The following is a 19993-nucleotide window of genomic DNA, read 5'->3' as shown; positions in this document are numbered from 1 at the left end:
AATGACAATGCCCTAATAAACTGAACCAAAACACAGTATTAGTCTCGGCTCAGTGCAAATACAGCAGGAGAGCTTTGTGTCCCTCATATCGGAAAACTTTGACAGACTGGGCAAAGTTCGTCTTGCGTTTCTCATTCACACACTGGTAACTCCAGTAGAGGTGAAAGTACAGATGTGAAGTACATCCTCTTCATTCTTTCATTTCAATAAAATGACATACAGTTTGACTCATTTTGTTACTCATTTCCAACTATTGTAAAAAGTCTATACAAATTAAGATATCTGAAATTCACATCATCCACTTTACTTCATTTGACCAACGTTTTTCTTGTAACATGCACATATATTCAACAGTAGTTTGAATGGACTAGAAAAGGGGTCGGCAACCTTAAATACTCAAAGAGCCATTTGGACCATGCCCCACAGAAAATAAAACACCCGGATCTAAAATGAGGATAACACTACATATATCGTTTTTGTTTTTTTAACCTGTATGCTATGTATAATAAAAAACTATAGTGTGTTGCAGTTATTAAATCAGTGAACTGCTACAGAGAGCACGAAATTTCTGCATGTAACAAAAACATTTTGAACTCTGAAAAAAGACGCTTGGTTGATGCTTACTTTTAAATAAAATACTCAATGTCTATTATATGGAATAAAAATCCAAACTATTCACCTGCCGTCTGCTTCTATGTTCCCTCATCACATCATCGCGTGTACTGGAGCGTGCAGTCAGCTGTCAACCTGAAAATATTGCCGCCGGGTGTCGCACATCGGTGGTTGTGACGCATATTTTGAGCGACAAAAAATTAAAAAAGTTTTATTTTAATGTTACAAGATCACCATAATCTTCAAATTTGGAATTACAATTAAAAAAAAACGAACGAGCTAAAACAAAAATACATTTAAATGAAATACAGTTAAATACAGTTATTTATTTTCCGAAGTCACAGGGAGCCACAGCAGAGGGATGAAAGAGCCGCGGGTTGTCGACTCCTGGACTATAACATGCCTACCTTGTGCTGCCACCAGATGGCAGTCATGTATATGTTATGGTTTGAATAAAACTTGTGCTCTTCTTGTCTCCAGATTTGACAAAGGTAGTTGATCTTATTTATGGTAATATTGAGACTTTGGGGACTGATCTGCCCACCCCTACCTTGGACAACTATTTAAATAAAAACGCCTTTTTTATAAAAGAGTTTAACGTTTAGAAAAGCTTCTTAAGCCCCTCGTCCTCCTTTTTCACTCTGTATTCTTGAATGTGCCAATCCAGAGTGGCCCATCCCACCACGGTGTGGCAGCCGGGAGTGGTGCTGTATGGGATGCTGGATGGACACAAATCATTTTATACCCTGAGGTTCCTCTGCAACAGACTCCCAATCAACGGTGAGCTGTCCAAAAGTAAGCAATGTACGCACACTCAGTTTGAGTGAAAGGAAGCAGCCACTCTCAGCGGTTATGTGTCTCTATTTATGATTGACAATGACATTTTTTGATGTCCTGAAGGGTTTATGCTTCACCAGACTCCATTATATTTCCATCTGTTTTAAGAAATGTTACTTTTTCTGGATAGTTAGCTGCGTCAAAACTCATTTACACAGTTAAGAGACACTGGATTTTCAAATATAGTTTTTTGGGGAAAATATCTGAACATCAAGAGGAAGATGCAGCGTCACATCCTGGAGCAGCTACAGCACCACCCATAGCTCAAATGATGCTTCCCTGTATCTCAACCACTCAACCAGTAAAGTAAAAAAGTAGATGACAAAACAGTGTCCCTCTCATTTTTCTTTAGTTTGACACATTGAATGAATGGATGTTACATTTAACCAAGACCATATAATCTCTACCTAATCAAAACCAAGCAGTTTATTAACCACAAAACATTTTTGTAACAGTCAGGAGAGTTGCTTTAAGAAGCCACTTTGCTTCAAATTTGCTTTGATTGTTATTGTTTTTGTTCCTCTTATTTGGACAGAATTAGTCAATAAGTGTAAATATTGCTATTGCCAAATGCTGTACAACATAAATACATGTATTAGGATAGATATTGTGGTGTTACAATCTTCAGCCATTTAGCACACACACAGAAGCTGGTCAACAAGTGCCGAAAACCTCTTCAAACAAAGCAACGTCACATGCATCTTCCCCTGTGGTGAACTGCCTAGCTAACACCAGATTCTGTTTGACCTGCAGCTAAAGACATCTGCAGGGGGCTGCTACAACAGGTGGCAGAAAAAGTCTTCCACATTTTCTTCTATGAAAGCAGCCACAGCTCTGTCAAAGATTAAAGGCCCTCCTTTATAAACGATGAACAGAGCCAAGCTACTGCCCATTATGTGTCCACAGGACAGCTGAGGCAAAAGGCGTCAACAGCTCATGCTTCTGCATCTCTTCATCTTCACATTTCATCTGTGCATGGATCTATCTGTTCTTTTTTCTTCACAAACCGACAGTGACAGGTTGAATCAACATTACCTCTTACTTTGGTAATGAAACCCTGCGCATTATTACTTTGTACAGGAAAAGTTTCAAAACAAGTTCTGGACAGAAAATGCTGATAAGGTTATATAACTGGAAAAAGGTCTTGTCAGCACCTCCACTGCCTTCACTCTTTACAGAAACACAGTAGGTGGCAAAGCTGGTATACTTGTCTAATACCTTTGCCGCTCCACTGCCTTTATACTGCCTGGCTTCAGAAGTTATGAGAGAGCAGGGTTTTAAGCAAAGTGTCTGACATGTTTCAGAGTTTATCACAGGTCAACAAAGTGTGTGATCACCTCAGACTAGTTTGACCACACAGTCTGGTTCCCAATTAAGAAGTGTATACATAATCAAGGGACTCAGCTGACACAGAAGAGTCCAGTGTTTTCTATATGAGCTATAAAAGGAAATGATGTCATCAGTGTCTCACAGGCACGCAGCCCTGCAGAAATCCTGGGAAGACTCTCATAACTGACCTGGGGACTCTGCTACAATTAGGCTAATCCTCGCGTTGTTATTTCAGTGCTGGGATTAACTTGTGAAAACATGCTAGAGATGTGCGTGTGAAATTAATAAGATAGGGCTCACACAAGTTTGGTTTAGGAGCATCGAGTAAGAGTATTCAGAAAGATAAACATGGTATAGCTCATGATGTGAGGGGTCAGGAAGAAAAAAAATCAGTCCAGAAAGTACGAGGAGGATGAGACGGGATGAAGGGGCGTGGCCAAACGCTCTCCTAATCCAGAATGATCCTGTGAGTCAGCCCCTGTCCTGGCCAGAGCCAGACTAATCTACCAGTGCCTCACTGTCCGTTTGACAGAGGAAATATAAACAGAGGCAGAAGAGTCCAAAACCAGATCCGGGGGATCATTTGGACCCGTAAACCCCAAAATCTAAAATTTGTCCTTTTCTTCTACTGGATCATCATCATCCTCATCATCATCATCATACCTGAGACAACAGCTAAAAATGGCGCTCCTGAAGTCAGGCTGGCTGTGGAGACAAAGTGAGTAGACACAGGATTGTTTGTTTCTTGTTTTTCTATTTATTCCTTTTTTAAACAGCTATCAAGGGGGGAATTGTAGCTTTGAATGTTATGAGGATTACAAATTAATATTCTTATTTATTTAAACTACTGCTCGCTACAATTTTCACTATCAATAAATCATTAACTTAAGGCTCCTGACAAGGCTTGAACCGGGTACACTGTGGTTCATCGTCAGTGCTTTTACCCCTATCACCAAGGAGCTGCATTTACTGACAGAATTTTGGAAGTAAATATTAACTGAGCATGAAAATCATCATTAACCACAGGTTTAAACTGAACCGATACAAAAGCCTGAGAAGCCACTGAAACCAAAACATTACCTTGTGTACAACACACAAAGGTTTCCAGAAAGATTTTCTTTTTAACTGGATCACAGAAAACAATAATGAACTCCTAATTAACTAGGATTTCTTGTGGCGGTGTGTAACAACAATATGGATCAAAACTGAGAACTAGTTAGTAGCAACACCCCAGTATAACTCTGCCATTACTACTTTATTTTTTGTAGACCATATCTCTGAGGAGCCATTGGATGAATGACTATGTTCTCTTCTTCTTCCTTTCTTTTGACATGTAAGATAAATGCTGCAGGAACCAACTATTTGATCTTCCAGTTATGCAACAATCTCAACCACGAAGAAAGCAAAAACCTATTATGAAACATTTGGGGGCTTTAAACGAACGGTTTATAACTGAAATATACTTTTTGTCTCTGGTTACTTATGGGCTGATACCAATTGCTTTTTCAGCTTACTTCCAATATGTGCAACTGTTTGTGTGGGATAAGGATTTTCTATACAAAATCCTCACCTGAAGTTTATCAATCAATATGAATTCGACGCACTAACATGGTTGGATTTCTAACCGGTACTGTGAAGCACTTTCCAGAGAGTTGAAAGTGTACCTGTTATGAAACTCTAACCTTAGTAATTTATAATCCCATTAATTGTCCCTGGCCATGTCTTTAAGTGGCTTACCAAGGTCAGGCAATGGGGATGTATCTGTCTCTGCTGGAAAAATACTGCATACACACAAACGAAAAAACAAACAAACAAAAAAACCCTAAAATGTGCAGTGATAACATGCAAGCTTAGAGTAAAAGGATGCTTAACCTATGGCCCCTCAAAGACAAACAGTAATGTTACGCTGTGACATGTGTCCCTTCTCTAGCTTCTGTCCTGAAACGCTGGAAGTTGAACTGGTGTGACCTTTGGATCGACGGGAGCCTTTGCTTCTACAAGACTGACAGCAGACGAGAGCTGGAGCAGCGCGTCAGCCTCAAGACGACATGCGTAGATGTGCGGTCTGGCCTGGAATGTGGAGGTACAGCACAGTAAAACCAGACGTGACCATGGTGCAAACACTGTTCCATAACCGTACGACTACATGCCAGGATGACAAACCACCCAGTTAAATAGAAGTCAAAAGTATTTTCATGAGAATGGCGATAAACCGTCTTAGTATCTACCCAGAAAGATCCTGCAAGTTCTCAATTTCTCACTTTTTGTTAGCTGTTGGCGTCAAAAGTACCAAACCCTAAGAAAATGTACGTTTGAGAGACTTGACTGAAATGAGAGTGATGACAGTGTGCTAACTTGTGAGTAATTAACTTCACTTTGCCGTAGGTGTGACTCCCCCAGAGAGTAATCCCAGGGACAATCTCGTTGTGGTTCAGCTCAGAGATGGCTCGACGCTCAACATGTGCGCCAACAGCGAGGATGAATCTATGTAGGTACTCTCCCTTCACTCTCTGCTCTGCCTTCCTTCACAGCTGCCCATCGGTTCTTCATTCCTGTTCGTTTCTTTTTCAGAGCGTGGAAACTGACTCTGCTAGAGACCAGGAGAAACCCGGTGAGTGAACCACGCTCCCTGCTGGAACGTGATGGGTACATCCTCAGTCAGTGTCCAGTATTTCTGCTCCATCACTAAAAACTTCTCGTGTTTTCTTCCCGTACTGCAGGTGTTCACCTATGATCCGTACGATGACTCCTACCAGGCTGTCCCCATCAACAGCTATCACACTGTCTACATCACACCTGGAGCTGGACCAGGTATGTTGCCATAGCGAAGAAGGACACTCAGGTGCTGACCGATGTGTGGGCCTCTTACATGAACTGATTCTGTGTTGTAGTAGTAGGCTGGAGTGTTACTGGTAGTAAGAGAGGCTGTGGCTGCCATTTAGGACACTGAGGACATGTCCCTTTCTGGGATCTATGAAGTGGCCACCTCAGTGGTATCTGAATCAATCAGGGAACTACAGAAGGCTCAGGCCATTCGAGAAATAGACAACGATCAACAACCATGACACGGATGCTGCATGCATAAATACATTAATCACATATAAGACCCAGCATGAAAGACCCAGAGAGCATGTACTGTAAGTCCGTGAGCAGCCAACAAACACAGGCCAACAGGCAGCAGCTTTTACCTCCAGCCGACGGATCTTGGCTCATCTTCCTCTGTAGATGCCGAACGTGATAATCCAGTGAAACGCAGTGGAAACGTCCCTTTTCTTCTTTCGTGCGCCTTTTTACGCTTTTTTAAAACGCACCTTAGATTGAACATGTCTGACAAACGCGAAACTTCCTTTTCATGGTTTTGCCTCCAAAAACCCGCGCTGGACACGTGACCTATTTAAACAGTGGGGGGCGTTCGATTTGGGTCAAAGAGCGTGCTCGACGGGCGGTGCATTAAATCTGGTGAAACGACGTCGCGCCACCTTTTTTTCACCTATGTCAAAACATATGGCTCACAGTAATAACAGCAACGTGTATGGAGATAATGATAAAGTAATGTGTATCAAAGGATATGTTTTTATTTCGGTTTACATGCTGCAGGAAACACCTGGTCTGCAAATGAGCAGACCAGGTATATGAGCAAAAACAAACAAACAAAAAACATATTAGGCCAAATGTAGTCTGACATGTACACGAGTCCTGGAGAACAGATGAAAATAGCTCTGTGTGTGGCATTAAGCATTCAGGAATCAGCCTATTTGATTTTGTCAGTGTAGTGAGTGTTTTGTGTGAAACAAAGAGAGGCTGAGACACTGTTAAAAATCTGGTGGATGGTAGTGCATCCTGTTGGCCTTGGGAGCCGAGATGCTGACCACTAAATGCAATCTCCACAGTCCAGATGGGGCTTTGCGGCATGTCATTCCCCTCAGCTCTTCACTGTGCAGTCTAAGAAAGAGCAGCACTCTGTGGATGATGGTCCAAATATAAACTCTAACATGCAGTTGATTTTTAGTTTATCTACCTTGAAGCATTTAGAAAATAGATGAATTCAGGTGTGTACAAATATTTATTCAGATCTGGTCAAGATAAATATTGAGTAGGCCTAATGAATTTTTGCCTGGGCCTGTTTAAACTTTGAGGCCCCTGTAGACTCCCCAGTTCTCCCCCAATTTCTGTGAAGTCAGACAGAGAGTTTTCTGCCATCTGTGATTCAGAACTGACAACCCTGAGCTCCTCATTTCCAAACACGGTGGTCTAACAATAAAGCTGTTTCTTGTACCAGAAGTATTGGTGAACCCGTGCCAGAATTCGTTACTCTGGTTCAGCCAATAATTCCACCACAAACATTAAGTCTGTCTTCCCTCTGTCTTGTCTCTAAGGCACCCACCAGGTTGTTGTTCAGAGGGACCCATTTGATGAAGTGGCAGAGCATCTAGCACTGGGATTACTGGCAGGCATGGCAGCAGGAGCAGCCATGCGATCTTTCCTCTGGATGCCCTTGTTTTTCTGCTGAGATGAGCTCCATTACTGACACGACAACAATGCCCAAGGCCCGTGTGTCCCCACGGACAGGCGGCCTGACACCAGCGCCTGTAGAAAGGCTTTTTTCTTCATCTTTTATATTATCGGTTTTCAAATCATATCTGCTGTAACAAGCAGCTGGTTATGTGGTTGTTCAGTTTTGTTTTTTTTTTTCTGTATGCTGAAGAGGACGCTGTGTAATTATGTTGTTTTTGCTTGTATATACAGCAAACTCAATCTGCTCGTGAACATTTGCACAACAGGAAGTCAGTTTTGTATCTGAATGTTCTTTTTATCTGCTGCCTGAATTTTACACTTAGTAAGTTTAAAAAAAAACTGTGGTTTATCAGGTGTGCAGCTTTTAGAGGAAATAAACTGATGTATTAAAATATAATTTCGGGATGGTGATGTGATCGTAAGTGTTGCATGTTTGGTTGCATACAACAATAAGCCATAAAAACCCATTTTGAAATACATTTTTTTAGTTTAATAAAACAATCCCAACTCAAGGTTCACTATCTAACACTGTCCAGAGCTCTCAGCCATGTTCTTAAAGGCTTCATTAGCACACGGAGCTTGCTCAGTTGTCACAGAGACGGATCTGTGCCACTTTAAGCCAACACAGATGTGAAATCGTGACATCTGATCAAACTCCATATGCTAATGAAGACCATGAGATGTGGCTGAAAACTGAAAAAGCTGATAAATTGATTTGGTCAGTTTTTTGGTCAAACTATTATTTCCAAACCACAAAATAAAACTTTTGGAATCCATTACATTTTTGTCTTTATTTATTATATTTTTGTTTATAACTAAAAAAACCCAAAACATTTCTACTTTGTATCAGCAATAAAGGGGGAAAGGTGCTTTATTCTCATAATAATGATGATGCAATCACATCAACAGACAGAACGTAATTAATATGAAACCGAAAAATGTGATCTTACATTGTTTGCATCCAAATTCACCCAGTGTACAACTGAGCATCTGAGCTGTCACTGACAATATACAGATAAGAATTTAAAATATAAAATCAAGATCATCTATAATTATGATCTCGTTCTTTTACTCAGTATCAGTCTGTATGAACAACTCTAACAGCTGAAACCAAAGAACCAAGAAACTCATCATACTAAGTTAGTGTTGTTGGAAGATGCTTGCACAAAGTTTGGTCTACTGAGTTAGGCCAGTCTTTGTTTCTGCTTTAATGTGAGCGACACAGCTTAAGTTACAACTTATTAAATCAAATTTCTTGTCAAAGTCGATCCTTAATCGTGAAGTCAAACTCCAGTTCACAGTTACTGTCTTGTCACTGACTGCGTAGCAGCTCCTGTAGCTCCAGACTTTCGATGCTCCTCAAGTCTGTCAGCTCTGTTGTGTGCACTAAACTCCTCTGTGGTGTATATACAAAGCCACTTTATCGCTCTCTTTGATTACAAGAATTGCAAGATAATTACGCCGACTCTGGGTGTCAGATCTGTCCTTGTGGCCTGTTGGTGTGACTGGTAGGTCAGAGAATGTCGCGTCCCAAAGCTTGCCTCTAACAATATCAATTCAGGGGCAGCCATCTTAGAGGCACTTTATCCACTAGAATTCAAAATCTCACAAAGGCTCATTTGGCAAGTACACTCACTCAAATTATTCCCCAAATATGTTTTCCAGCTGAGTACGGGTGCAGCACGTTGTCTTTACAAAAATGCTGATCACTTTCACCAGTTAATTGTAATTTCCCCCTACTGTTACTCCTCCTTACATGTGACTCCTCTCTGAGCATGTCCGTTCACATGCCCATTAGCCTTCACTTTGTCGTCTCCCAACTTTCCCTCTGCTTTAAGTTTCCGGATCAGGTCGTGGGGACCCTTCCCCATCAGAGCCGACGGGTGCCTGTAGGAACCTCCCAGGCGGTCCCACAGTGTGAAGTATTGGCCGTAATTGTAGTCAAAGAAGAGGTGGTGGTCAGTGTGGTGAGCTGAGCCATTGATGACACTTGTCAGAGCGCCGGGGACACGGTAGTCGCCGTCGTGGATAGAGATGGTCCAGATGTTGACAAAAATGTATAGGGCCAGGTAGAGCACCTTGTGGAGGGGGAAAAGGAAGGGGTAGATGTGATACGGGAGCCCCTGCATGAAGCCGTCTACTGGATGGAAGGCGTGGCTCGCGAAGGGAGTGGGGATCTTCCATAAGTGGTGTGGTTTGTGAAACAGCTGTTGGGGACGAGATGGCAAAGAGAGAAAAGATTTTTTTATTATGACTTCAAAGGTCTTGCTTTCTCTAAAAATTTATACCAGTCAGATTTTAAATGCCAAATGGTGACCACGGCCAAGACATTAGTTAACCTGTGGTATTTCACTTGTGACAGAAGAGAGTCAGAGCTGTGTCATGACATTTATTTGTCTCAGGTCTTTTCTATTTAAAATCATTTACAGTCAAAAACCCACATTAAACATTGCAGCTAAACAGAAAACTGTATAAAGAACGAAGATAAAAAAGGCAAAGTAAACCTAAAGTTAGGGTCCTGCAGACCTCAGATCCTCTTCAGTAGCTCAAGATGATATTATCTTATTTTAGACATACTGGTATAAAACCAAAATTAAACACCATTATCACATTTGTGTTGAAATTAAAATACAATCAGCAATCAGCTGGAAAACTGCACCTGGTAAAATAAAAACCACAGTTTTCTCACCTTGTAAATAAGCTTATGATGCAGGAAGCGATGAATCCAGTAGATGCACATGTCAGTGAAAAACAGGAAGGAGATCATGCTCAGGAAGAGCCCAGGCCAACCTGAAAACACCGACCAAGTCAGCACCAAGAACTTTGTGCTTGATGACAAATGCACTGGAAACATTATTATTATTACAGAACAGCTGAAAACTGGTGAAGACATTCTTCAACTTACCCAGTGGAGAATCGTTGACACTGTCATACAGTCTGCTGTATCCTCTAACTTCAGCGAAAAACAAAGCCACCGTGGGAATGCTGATCCAGGGAAGAGAGGTCATTGCATATTTGATCTCCCTCTGAACCTGATTCTAAGAAAGAAAAAAATAAATATACAATTAAAATAAAGACAAGAATGAATAAACATAAACAGAAGACAGAAACAAGTCTGGTAAAAATTAACAACCATGTATAATGTAAAATGTAATGGAATAATCAGAGGTTAATCTTGACAGTTGTATGGACATTGCACTTGACTGCCATTGTAAGCTGTTATTTGATTGGTTGAAAATTATCTGTACAGTTAGGCTTAGTACCTCTAAGAAGTGTGGGTGTTTCATCAGATTGTGGTCAAAGATGAAGTAATAGCTGGCGGCTCCCAGGCCCAGGTACAGGACTGCAGCACCGAGGTTGGTCAGTACCAACAGGCTGATAATCTGCCGCAGGGCCCCGTCCTCAGGCCACGATGCAGGGTAGACGTAAGGGGTGAGGACGTAGTAGTCGGCAACGTTCAGCACAAGATCCATGGTTGAATCTGTAAAGTATAAAGAGAACAAAGAGAGCATTTAAGCATTTATAAGATTAAGATAGTGAATCAATGAATAAATAGTTTAGAGCACACTATTTTGCCACATGCAGTATAAAGTAAGTGTTTATTGGTGATATTTGTCAGCAACAACTAGGGAGCATATGTCCTCATATATCTTCAACTGAAACAAACTCCGTCTGCTGATTACATGTTATGTGCAGCCCTTCTGACTTGTTGTGCTGACAGACCCTGACAGGACCTCTGGATTTGGCCCTCTGATCTATGGAGGGTGTTAAAACCCTGATTCCATAGCTGAGCAATTTATCACTGAGGATTTGATTTCTGCAGTCACAGAAAATAATGCCAAAATAACGTGGGGTGAATCAGCTAAAGAAATGATCGAGATGTCACATTTATGTAACTGTAACTACCTGAGCGATCTTTACTTGTGAAAACTGCACAAAAAATAAATACTTTACTGGATAAAGAGACATCAAAGGCTGCATTACAAAGTAAAATTATCGAAAAGATGAGCTGCACTGATGTTACTCTTAATGCAAAGTTATATCTACAGTTTTCAAGAGTACTGTACCTTGCGTAGGTTGCTCGTATCCCGGAACAGCAGTGGAGAGATGTGCACTAAACTAAAGGTGAGCGAGTAGCCAATCAGCAATGAGTTCTCTATTACATCATCGGCAGGGCATCCAATGAGCGCCTAGCTTCTCATCACGGTAGGTTTGTTATGATTTCCCATTGGCCAATTGGAGGATCTGCTCATGGTGCTACAGAAACAAGGCTACCGCGCTTAAAGGTCCTCCTGCCACAGCTGGAACAGGCGTTCAGAGTTATTCTGGAAATCTCTTTTATACTGTGAACCTTTTAATCTGCACATCTGCACTGTGGTCAGCTACAAACGAATTCAAGTGCCCTCCATTCTCACTTGTATAAACGCCATGAAACCAAACTTCCTTTAGAATCCAACAAATAAAAAAACACAAGATCTTTCGCCAAAAATATAAACATCGTAGAAAAAAACTTTATAGGTCACAATAAGCTTTGGGGGCCACTCTTTAATTCGGCATCTCCCAAAATACCCAACCGTGTTTGTTTTAATTAAAAAAGAAAAAGAAGAAGAAAAAAGAAATTTCCCGTACTGGTTCTGGTGTATTTGAACAACAAACGTTGCTCCATACCATTACCAGTGTTTGAAAATAAATAAAAATAGCTTCACCTCCAGAAGCTTTTACTTGTAATGGAGTATTTTTCATTTCCATATTGGCATTTTAACTAAAGTAAATCTGATTACTTCTTCCACTACAGGCAATAACAGCACTTTAACATTATAACCACTTCATGGCCCCATTTTGTTTGACTATTACATAGGTGCAATTCCTCTCCTGCTGGTGGTGTTTCACTGCCAGTAATACTGGGTGAATATTTTATTTCATTTTAGTTCTGCTGTGGAGATGAAATATTTTAGCGTTTGGTTTTAGATGATAAATTGCTCTCATTCTGCTATGAAACTGACACCCATCTAACCACAAGGTGTCGCCAGTGATCTAAGGTATGGGAGAGAGAGAGAAGCCTCGGCCTATGTAAGCCTATATAAAACAAATTTAACATCAGACTATAAGCTCCTATATTATGCTATTATAGGGATATTACAGCTGAGAAAAGGTTATAACCCTAAATACAGTATAACTGGTTTAAAAGGTTGATGAAGACCCTTCAGCTTAGTTCCATTATAAGGATAGTCATTGGTTTTCGTCATCATTAAGAGAATGTATACTCTCTGCTTTGCCCAGTGGTGTTCTGCAGTGCATTATTTAAACCTCTAAAAGAAACTTTTAAATGATCAGGCTTTGCTGTAGGGGGTGATTTGGTTATTGGTTAAAGAATGGCTCATTTTTCTTCACTTGTTCTTTTCTTTCTTTATTCAGGTGCTTTTTCTTCTCTTTTCATTCTTTACTTTTAAGTAGAAGCCATTGCCAATTTTCTCTCTGATCAATTTTCATTATGATGTTTATATTACCACCAGGGACTTACCAAACATTTTAAATGAATCTTCTTTTCTACCCACAGCCCTTAAATTGGCACAAAGAACCCCCCAATGAACTTTAAGCCCTGTAAATAAAAAAAAGTTTTCATCTTCTATTCACTTTCAAAAGTTGTGTGGCAGTTAAGAGGTTGGGGAATGTCAGGAGTCATTGTCACCTCATCCTTTATTACCAGTTTTCAAGAAGCACCTCTAGACACTAAGGCAGTTTTGAATCTTACAGAATGGAATAAAAAGAACAACAACAAATATTTTTTTCCATACACATATAATATTCTGCAATAGTCAAGCTATTTTCCTGCCCACATCATTTCAACCATTCTTACAATATTTATTTATTGAATGCTGCACTCTAATATTTAAAGGGTCAATAAAAAAAAATGCAATTGTGGCATTGTAGGTGTGTATCAAGCCATGTGAATACTTTTGGTTTACTGTGCAGAGGCTTTGAGATATCCACCTTTGAAAACTGTAGTGCTACGACAGTAACAGAATGCAAATTAGTAAGTGCTGCTCCAAACATTACACTGATGTCAGCTAGCTACAGTCTGCCAGCCAGAGTGGAGTCTGGAGATTTCACATGGTCCACAAAACAAAACAGTGTAACCACCCTGGTGTTGGTGGCTGCTATTTTAGTTTGTTAACATTTGTCTCAGAGTACATCCAGTGATTTCACTGATTTGTGTTTTCTGAAGTCACCGTCTCCAAAGTTTCTCCAAAAATGAAAACTTTACTTAGCAGAAAGAACAAGATACAATAAGGTCAGCACACAAAAGGTACAGTAGCAAGTTCAACTAAAATTGTCTTTCACAACATGTAAGTCCGGACAATTTTTTTTTTGCAATTTGTACACTAAATGAAAACGTTTTTTCCTTTGTGTCTGGGGTGGTCACATGCTGGCATTGGTACCAAAGTGAGCTGCTCCTACGCATACTTTGAGACATGTTCGCTTGCTGTAGATTTCCCTCCATTAGTATGACATACAGCATGGCTGCTGCCCTTTCAGCATCACGCTCCTCGCCACTGTTCTGCTCGTGGAGCTGGGAGGACAGCAGAACAGCAGCAAACCCAATCCACTTTAATAAATAGGAAATGCATTTTAGTGGAAATATGTGAATCCATCTGTAATAAGATGCATCCGTTTTACAGAAGGCATCGCCTGCTTGGCCTGATCATATGCATATTAAAAATTCACAGTCTGGATGCAAAAATTGTTAAATATCCTGTAGGTACGAGTTCAAAAACAGTTTTTTTTAAGCAGAACATTTGTTTGTGCAAGCTTGACTCGAAGTGTCTCGACTTTAGAAGAAAGTTGGTGTTTTGAATAGAGCTGGAGCTGCCTTACAGACTGTGAAGACATCTCCCTCTGTGTGCAGACACACATGAACCAATCAGGATATCTGCAGAGAGGCAACCCTCACGCTGAGCCCCAGATAACCTGCTGCTCATCATCTCCTCAGTAGGCAGCAACAGTGGATCTGTCACTTTGGGAAACGTAATCAAAAACTGGAGGAACTTGTCGCAACTGCAGACACAGTGACTGTTCAACTTTTTAAACCATCATATATTTGATTATCTTGTCACTGGTTTGATGCGACTGAGGTGAATGTGAACTCTCTGTTTCACACTTCTCCAGTTACAACTCATATCTAAATAATTGTCATCACTACTATTGGTAATAAAAACTTTGTGCTCTTCATATTAGCAGCTACAGTCTTATCATAGCCGAGGGAATCGAAAGCCAGTTTATGAGCAAAGAACAAAGAATTATCTTTTGATTCTACCTAGGAAGATTCATTAAGCACAATGTTTCAGCAGCTCCCAGCTTCATATTGATTGTGTTGCACATGTGCACCTGTGTGCTGCTGAGCACAAACTAACTGACATCCACATATTTTATATTGACGCATTAGAGCCACACTTTCTCAGAAACACCCCTGAGAGCGAGAGGCGGACACACACACACACGCACGCACGCACGCACGCACGCACGCACGCACGCACGCACGCACGCACGCACACACACACATCCAAATCCGCTCACATTTCACTGACAAAAATGGGAAGACCTGCCATCAAAGACTTGTTAACAAGATGATAGATAATCCTGTATTCATTGACGAAATTGGGCAGGATCTTGGTCATCCTGGTCAAAAGATCGGTCGGATCCGTGTTGCCTGCATACGAACCAGCCAACCAGCCGTGAAAACCACTTCACCTCCTCTTTGGATTTGGATGGTGCAGGCCACAGCTGCTGCTGTTTAGTCTGTTTGGGGCTGCATCTGCTCATAAATAACACAGTCTCATAAAATTTCATGAAATGAGAATTAATTCTGAAATGCAGATTACGTTGTATGAATACTGCAAAAATTATTTCCCTCTACCATGAATGGATTTATGTGACAAAAGCACAAATCGAAGGCCCATGAACTGACAAACTGAAGGAACTCGGAAGTGGCAGTGTAACATCAAAGTGACATAAGCTTGAAAAAAAAAGAACAAGCTACAAACTACATGTACAGTGAATATGAATGTCTGAACTAAACTTAAAAAAAAAGAAATATGCATTTTTTTTTACCTTGACACCGGAGCCCCCTCTGTCCATCTATTGTTGATTCAGCACTCAATGGTGCTTTAGCTTGGACCAATGTTGCCTTCAAATGAAACTTGTGGGGTTGTGTTGTCAACATGTGAAGTCAAGAGCACAGTACGCTCGGTATTCAAGCAATTTAAATTGTGCAATCACTGTTGCTAGGTGACTGACAATCAAGACGGACATTGCCTTGTTCCCTTTTCAGAAACAGTGAATGGTTTGAGGTGTCCTGCATTTCAATGTCATGCTAAGAAAAAAAAGGAAGGTTTCACAACTAAAGTAATTATTAAGAAAATGTAGTTTTCATGGACTCCCACATTTTTTATAAAAACATTTTAACTTGTCAGCTCAGTAAATTTACATACATGAATACCAATGAACACCACATCGCTGGGGCATTAAAATGGACCAAACATGACCCCACTTGAAGGCACATCAGTATTTTTGAATATTTTTTAGACTATTATCAGTTAGTGAGCTCTTGAGTGATCCATTATTTGCAGTGATGAGATCTGGCTGGTCAAAATATTCACACACTGTTAAATCAAACAACTTAAAACATATTAAAATGCAAATTGCCTTTCTGGACACAACATGCTCCACCCATTCCTCTCTGATGATTAAAGTTCATTCATGACACAGGTGGCACCTCCATCTCTTTGAAGCTGTCTATTTGTAGATCCCGCTCATCCTGACAGGTACAGCCTGATGTAATTCTTCCTCTCAGAGTGGTAAAAGAAAATGCTTTTCGGAGGTGGTTCTCTCAAGCTTTGTAGCTGCTTCATTCACTTTGTTTCGTACTCCCCTAATGCTGAAGGCCAGTCCTTGACCAAAACACGTTGGCTATTATTTTCAAACCACTTTGAAATAGCAAGGTAACAAAAAGCTTCTTCCTTCCTTTTGTCAGGAAAGTTGCCTCGGACTCTTTTTATTGCTTTTTAGATGTACTGCTAAATTGAAATTAAAGGTATCTGAAAGAGCTGTGCTAGCATAGTGTCTGCAGAATGAAAACTTCTACATTTCAGTGATCTCAGTTGATATGAAATCAAAATGGTATCAAAGATTGAGATCCTGAAAAGTAATTTTCACATTTTTGTTTATTATGTTTTTGTTTATCATTTAATTTAATTGCCCCGCAGCAGGGGTGGAAGAAATTTAATAAAATAAATTTTAAAAAATGACACCATGGGAGGTGTCCTTAGACTTAGCCTGTCTTTACAGCACTGTGAAGGCAGTCAACACGGAGGTGTATAAACACACACACAAGGTAAATGTTAGGTGGCTTGCATTTATGTAGCTCTCTCACACAAAGCGCTCCTCATTCATTAACACAGTGAATGTGTGTAATGTCGGATGCAACTTTTTGCATGTCTGTTGTATTGAAGTTAAAAGAAATGGAGAAGATGGAATCCAAATCAAAATGCAAAATAATTATTAACACTAACAAATACTAAAACTTAAATAAAACTTCAGTAGCAAGTCTCTCCAAAGCCTGAAGGCAGCAGGAATCAGGAATAATATCCAAAGGCTAACAGGCTAACAAGCCCTGGGTCTACTGTCTGACTCTGGGATGTGAATGAACCTGGTGAGCCCCAAAGCCCCCGAGTGGTCTTTCATTCTTCGGCATAGGGGCTGCAGTTCGGCATGTATAGGAAGTGTTGCAGGCCGCGAGCATATACGAGAGCTGGTATGAGCAGCAGCTGAGCCGAGTCAAGACGAGCTGAGTCGAGTATATGGGTTTGTGCGGCTTTGTAGCACTGAACCGTCTCGAGCACATAAAGATACGGTAAGCCCCGAAGGGAAAACATGTCAGTCAGTCACCACCTGCAGTGCTTAAAGCACCTAAACTTTGTCACACAGTTCTCAAGTGACTTTTTTTAAACACTGTTTAGGGTTATAATGCTGTCATATATGTGGCTGACGTTTAGCATCGTAGCATATAAAAAGCCAGGTAAACAAGAAAAGACGAAAGCAGTGTCAGACTTAGAGTGTGGGTATTCGGTTGTTTCCCGGAGGCACTACGTACTCCTGTAAATCTGATGCATATTGAAAAGCCACTGGTCCAATCATCAGGAACAATTGCATTGGCATGTTTGCTGCCCCTAGTGGTCAAAACGTGTGTTTTTCTAGAATTAAACTCTTATTATGAAAATGCACAAAGAATCACAAGCGTCGTCAAATCTACCAGGAAAGAAATCTTAAAGATTGCAACTCTAAATTAGTGTACAATTACACTTGTTCCACTTTGATCTAAAAGAGTTATATTTTCAGGATGTCTTGTCTTGTTGAATTTAGAGCGTCTGTGTTTTCAACACACCATTTAACATTTTCTTTTCCTTTCAACAAAACAATGACGAAGAATCCATTAAGCTCTACAGCAATGCCTCATCTGCTCATTTTGTTTTATTTAAGTAAATGCCACTTGTTGGCTTCTGCATCATCTGATTTTCACAAAAGACACTTCACTTAAGCAGTACAAGAGTCGCAAGAAAGAAAAAAAAGAAAGAAAAAAAAGAAGGCAAACAAAGACAAGCCACAGCACTACCACATTAAACACCTCTTCTCTTTGAGATGTGAATGGGTCAGCTTACAACAAAGGTCTTTAGATGAAAAAGACTAATTTCGTTGTCATTGTGGCCCTGTCCCAGTTTTACAGAGTGAAAGTTAGAGCCTTCTTTTGGTTAGATCTGTAATCACTATCCAATCTGCCTGGAGGAGAAAAAGAAATTTAATTTGACAAGGAGGTAATGAACCCGTGCAGCCATTATCTTATATAACCCATTTGAGAGACTGGTTGAGCACTGATGAAAATTCTATTAAACATAGCTGGCTGATTTCTCTATTTTGTTCAGTGGCAGAAAAGCTTTTTTTAACCTTGCCAATTTACTTTGAACTCTCAGAGTTGCCAAGGATCATTATATCAAGGAGCTTCAAACACTCACCCTTAAATGATTCAAAGGCAACAACCCCAGACTTCAAGCTAATAACCTCTGTGATGCATACACAAGACACCTAGGCAAGAGCAGGAAATACTTTTACTTTTAGTTTCTCTCTGGAGTTTGAGTTTGAGTCAGAGCAGACTTTCTGGTCTTAGATGCAACTTTTCTGGTGTCAGAACTTTCTTGCTTTAAAATCTATTTTGGCTCAGACTTGTCTTGGCCTCAATTAAATGCTGACTTGACTTTACTTTCCAGTAAACTTAAATGAAGCATTTTCTCCCTGTGGTTTATATTTAATTTAAGTATTTCCTCCATACTTTAGTCGATTCAGTTATTAAGCGTGGCTATGCACAAAGAATGATAAGCATCATTTGGCGCCCACAGTGAACGCCCCGTAAAGAGAGAGGTTGTTTTTTTTACATACAGAAGTGAGGACATGCCAATCCAGGAAGCAAATGTAATAATGTAATATGTAATTTCGTCAAAACATGTGAACCTGTGATGACGTGGTGTAACGCCTTGCAAATTCTACTGGTATATGTGTACAATATTGTATCTAACATCCTTCATTTGATAATATATATAATGTACAACACAGTGTAAAAGTAATGTCCTCAGATGTCAGCAAATATAACATAATGATATTTCTTCAATTATCACATTCTGAAAGTAATAGATACTGTTCATTATCAGCAATTGTTCTTGACTTGATATGGGTTCATGCATACGTTGATGATTGCCTTATATAACAGGGTCTGACTTATAATTACAGAGTAGTGTAGATTTCAGGGTCCTTGATTACCTGTGGTAGGACTGATTTGATACAAATTCTTGTTAAATTAAGACTCCGTAGTATATTGGTGGTATCTAATTTGTCTTTTGTGTCGTATGTGGGAGGACAACAAAAGGAGATTCTAGAAAAAAGTGGTGTGTGGAAGGAGGATTTAAGGAAACACATTTAATGAATGAGACATCATTATCTGAATCAGTGTCAGAGACACAGCTGGATCATCTGCCACTGGGCTCCGAACTTGCCCTGCAGCGTTTGTTTGCATAAAGTGTGTGTGTTTGCACAGATAACGTGATGTCCAAGCAAACGTGAGCGCTCACAGTTAGCGCTGTTTGTGCTAGTAGTTTTTATCCACATCCTCCTACATGACAGAACAATATGTGAAACATTTGCCTCTGCATGTTGTCCCTTAAAATAAACTACTTTACAAGCATCCAGCCATGTACAACAAATCTGAATTTAGTCATAACAAAGCTTTTCACTAGGGAGTTTTAATGCATTTGTGCAGAGATTTTATTGTTTTACTTTGATAATTTCAGGTTTTTAAAGGAAAGTAGAGATTTTCCACACACAGACTTTCCAACCTTACAGAAAGCAGATATGTGAATTTCCCAAAATGTCAAACTAACTTTTCACACAGCAGGGATTATCAAGAACAGAAGAAAGGTGGTGCCGACCTCACTGATGGTAGAAGTGAATGTAGATGTCACAGCTGAAGGATCCACTAAGGAACCACACACACACACACACCAGATGATCAAGTCAAGACACAAAACCACACACTTGGTGCACTTATACCAAACAATTTCAGTTCCTCGGGATCTCACAGAAACTTACGCGATCAAAC

General features: G+C 40.2%; 2 protein-coding genes across 2 annotated transcripts; one reads left to right on the top strand and one right to left on the bottom strand.

Moving 5' to 3' along the window:
- The first annotated feature begins 3459 nt into the window (after positions 1-3459).
- Positions 3460-7288, top strand: plekhb1 (pleckstrin homology domain containing B1). The gene is made up of 6 exons (XM_041052099.1): positions 3460-3496; positions 4709-4861; positions 5164-5266; positions 5350-5389; positions 5499-5589; positions 7155-7288. Exons 1-6 carry the CDS (start codon positions 3460-3462, stop codon positions 7286-7288), a joined length of 558 nt encoding a protein of 185 aa, XP_040908033.1.
- Positions 7289-7805: 517 nt separating this feature from the next.
- On the bottom strand, positions 7806-11388 carry LOC121190227 (lathosterol oxidase-like). Its single transcript, XM_041050782.1, has 5 exons — positions 11361-11388; positions 10557-10774; positions 10199-10331; positions 9983-10083; positions 7806-9500 (listed from the first exon to the last, which is right to left on the bottom strand). Exons 2-5 carry the CDS (start codon positions 10764-10766, stop codon positions 9036-9038), a joined length of 909 nt encoding a protein of 302 aa, XP_040906716.1. The 5' UTR covers positions 10767-10774; positions 11361-11388; the 3' UTR covers positions 7806-9035.
- Between the last annotated feature and the right edge of the window lie 8605 nt (positions 11389-19993).

The sequence above is a fragment of the Toxotes jaculatrix genome, chromosome 12 (assembly GCF_017976425.1).
Source record: "Toxotes jaculatrix isolate fToxJac2 chromosome 12, fToxJac2.pri, whole genome shotgun sequence".
In the NCBI taxonomy this organism is placed as follows: Eukaryota; Metazoa; Chordata; class Actinopteri; family Toxotidae; genus Toxotes; species Toxotes jaculatrix.
The sequence above is the reverse complement of the archived record's forward strand: the minus strand, read 5'-3'. Positions and strand labels throughout refer to the sequence as shown.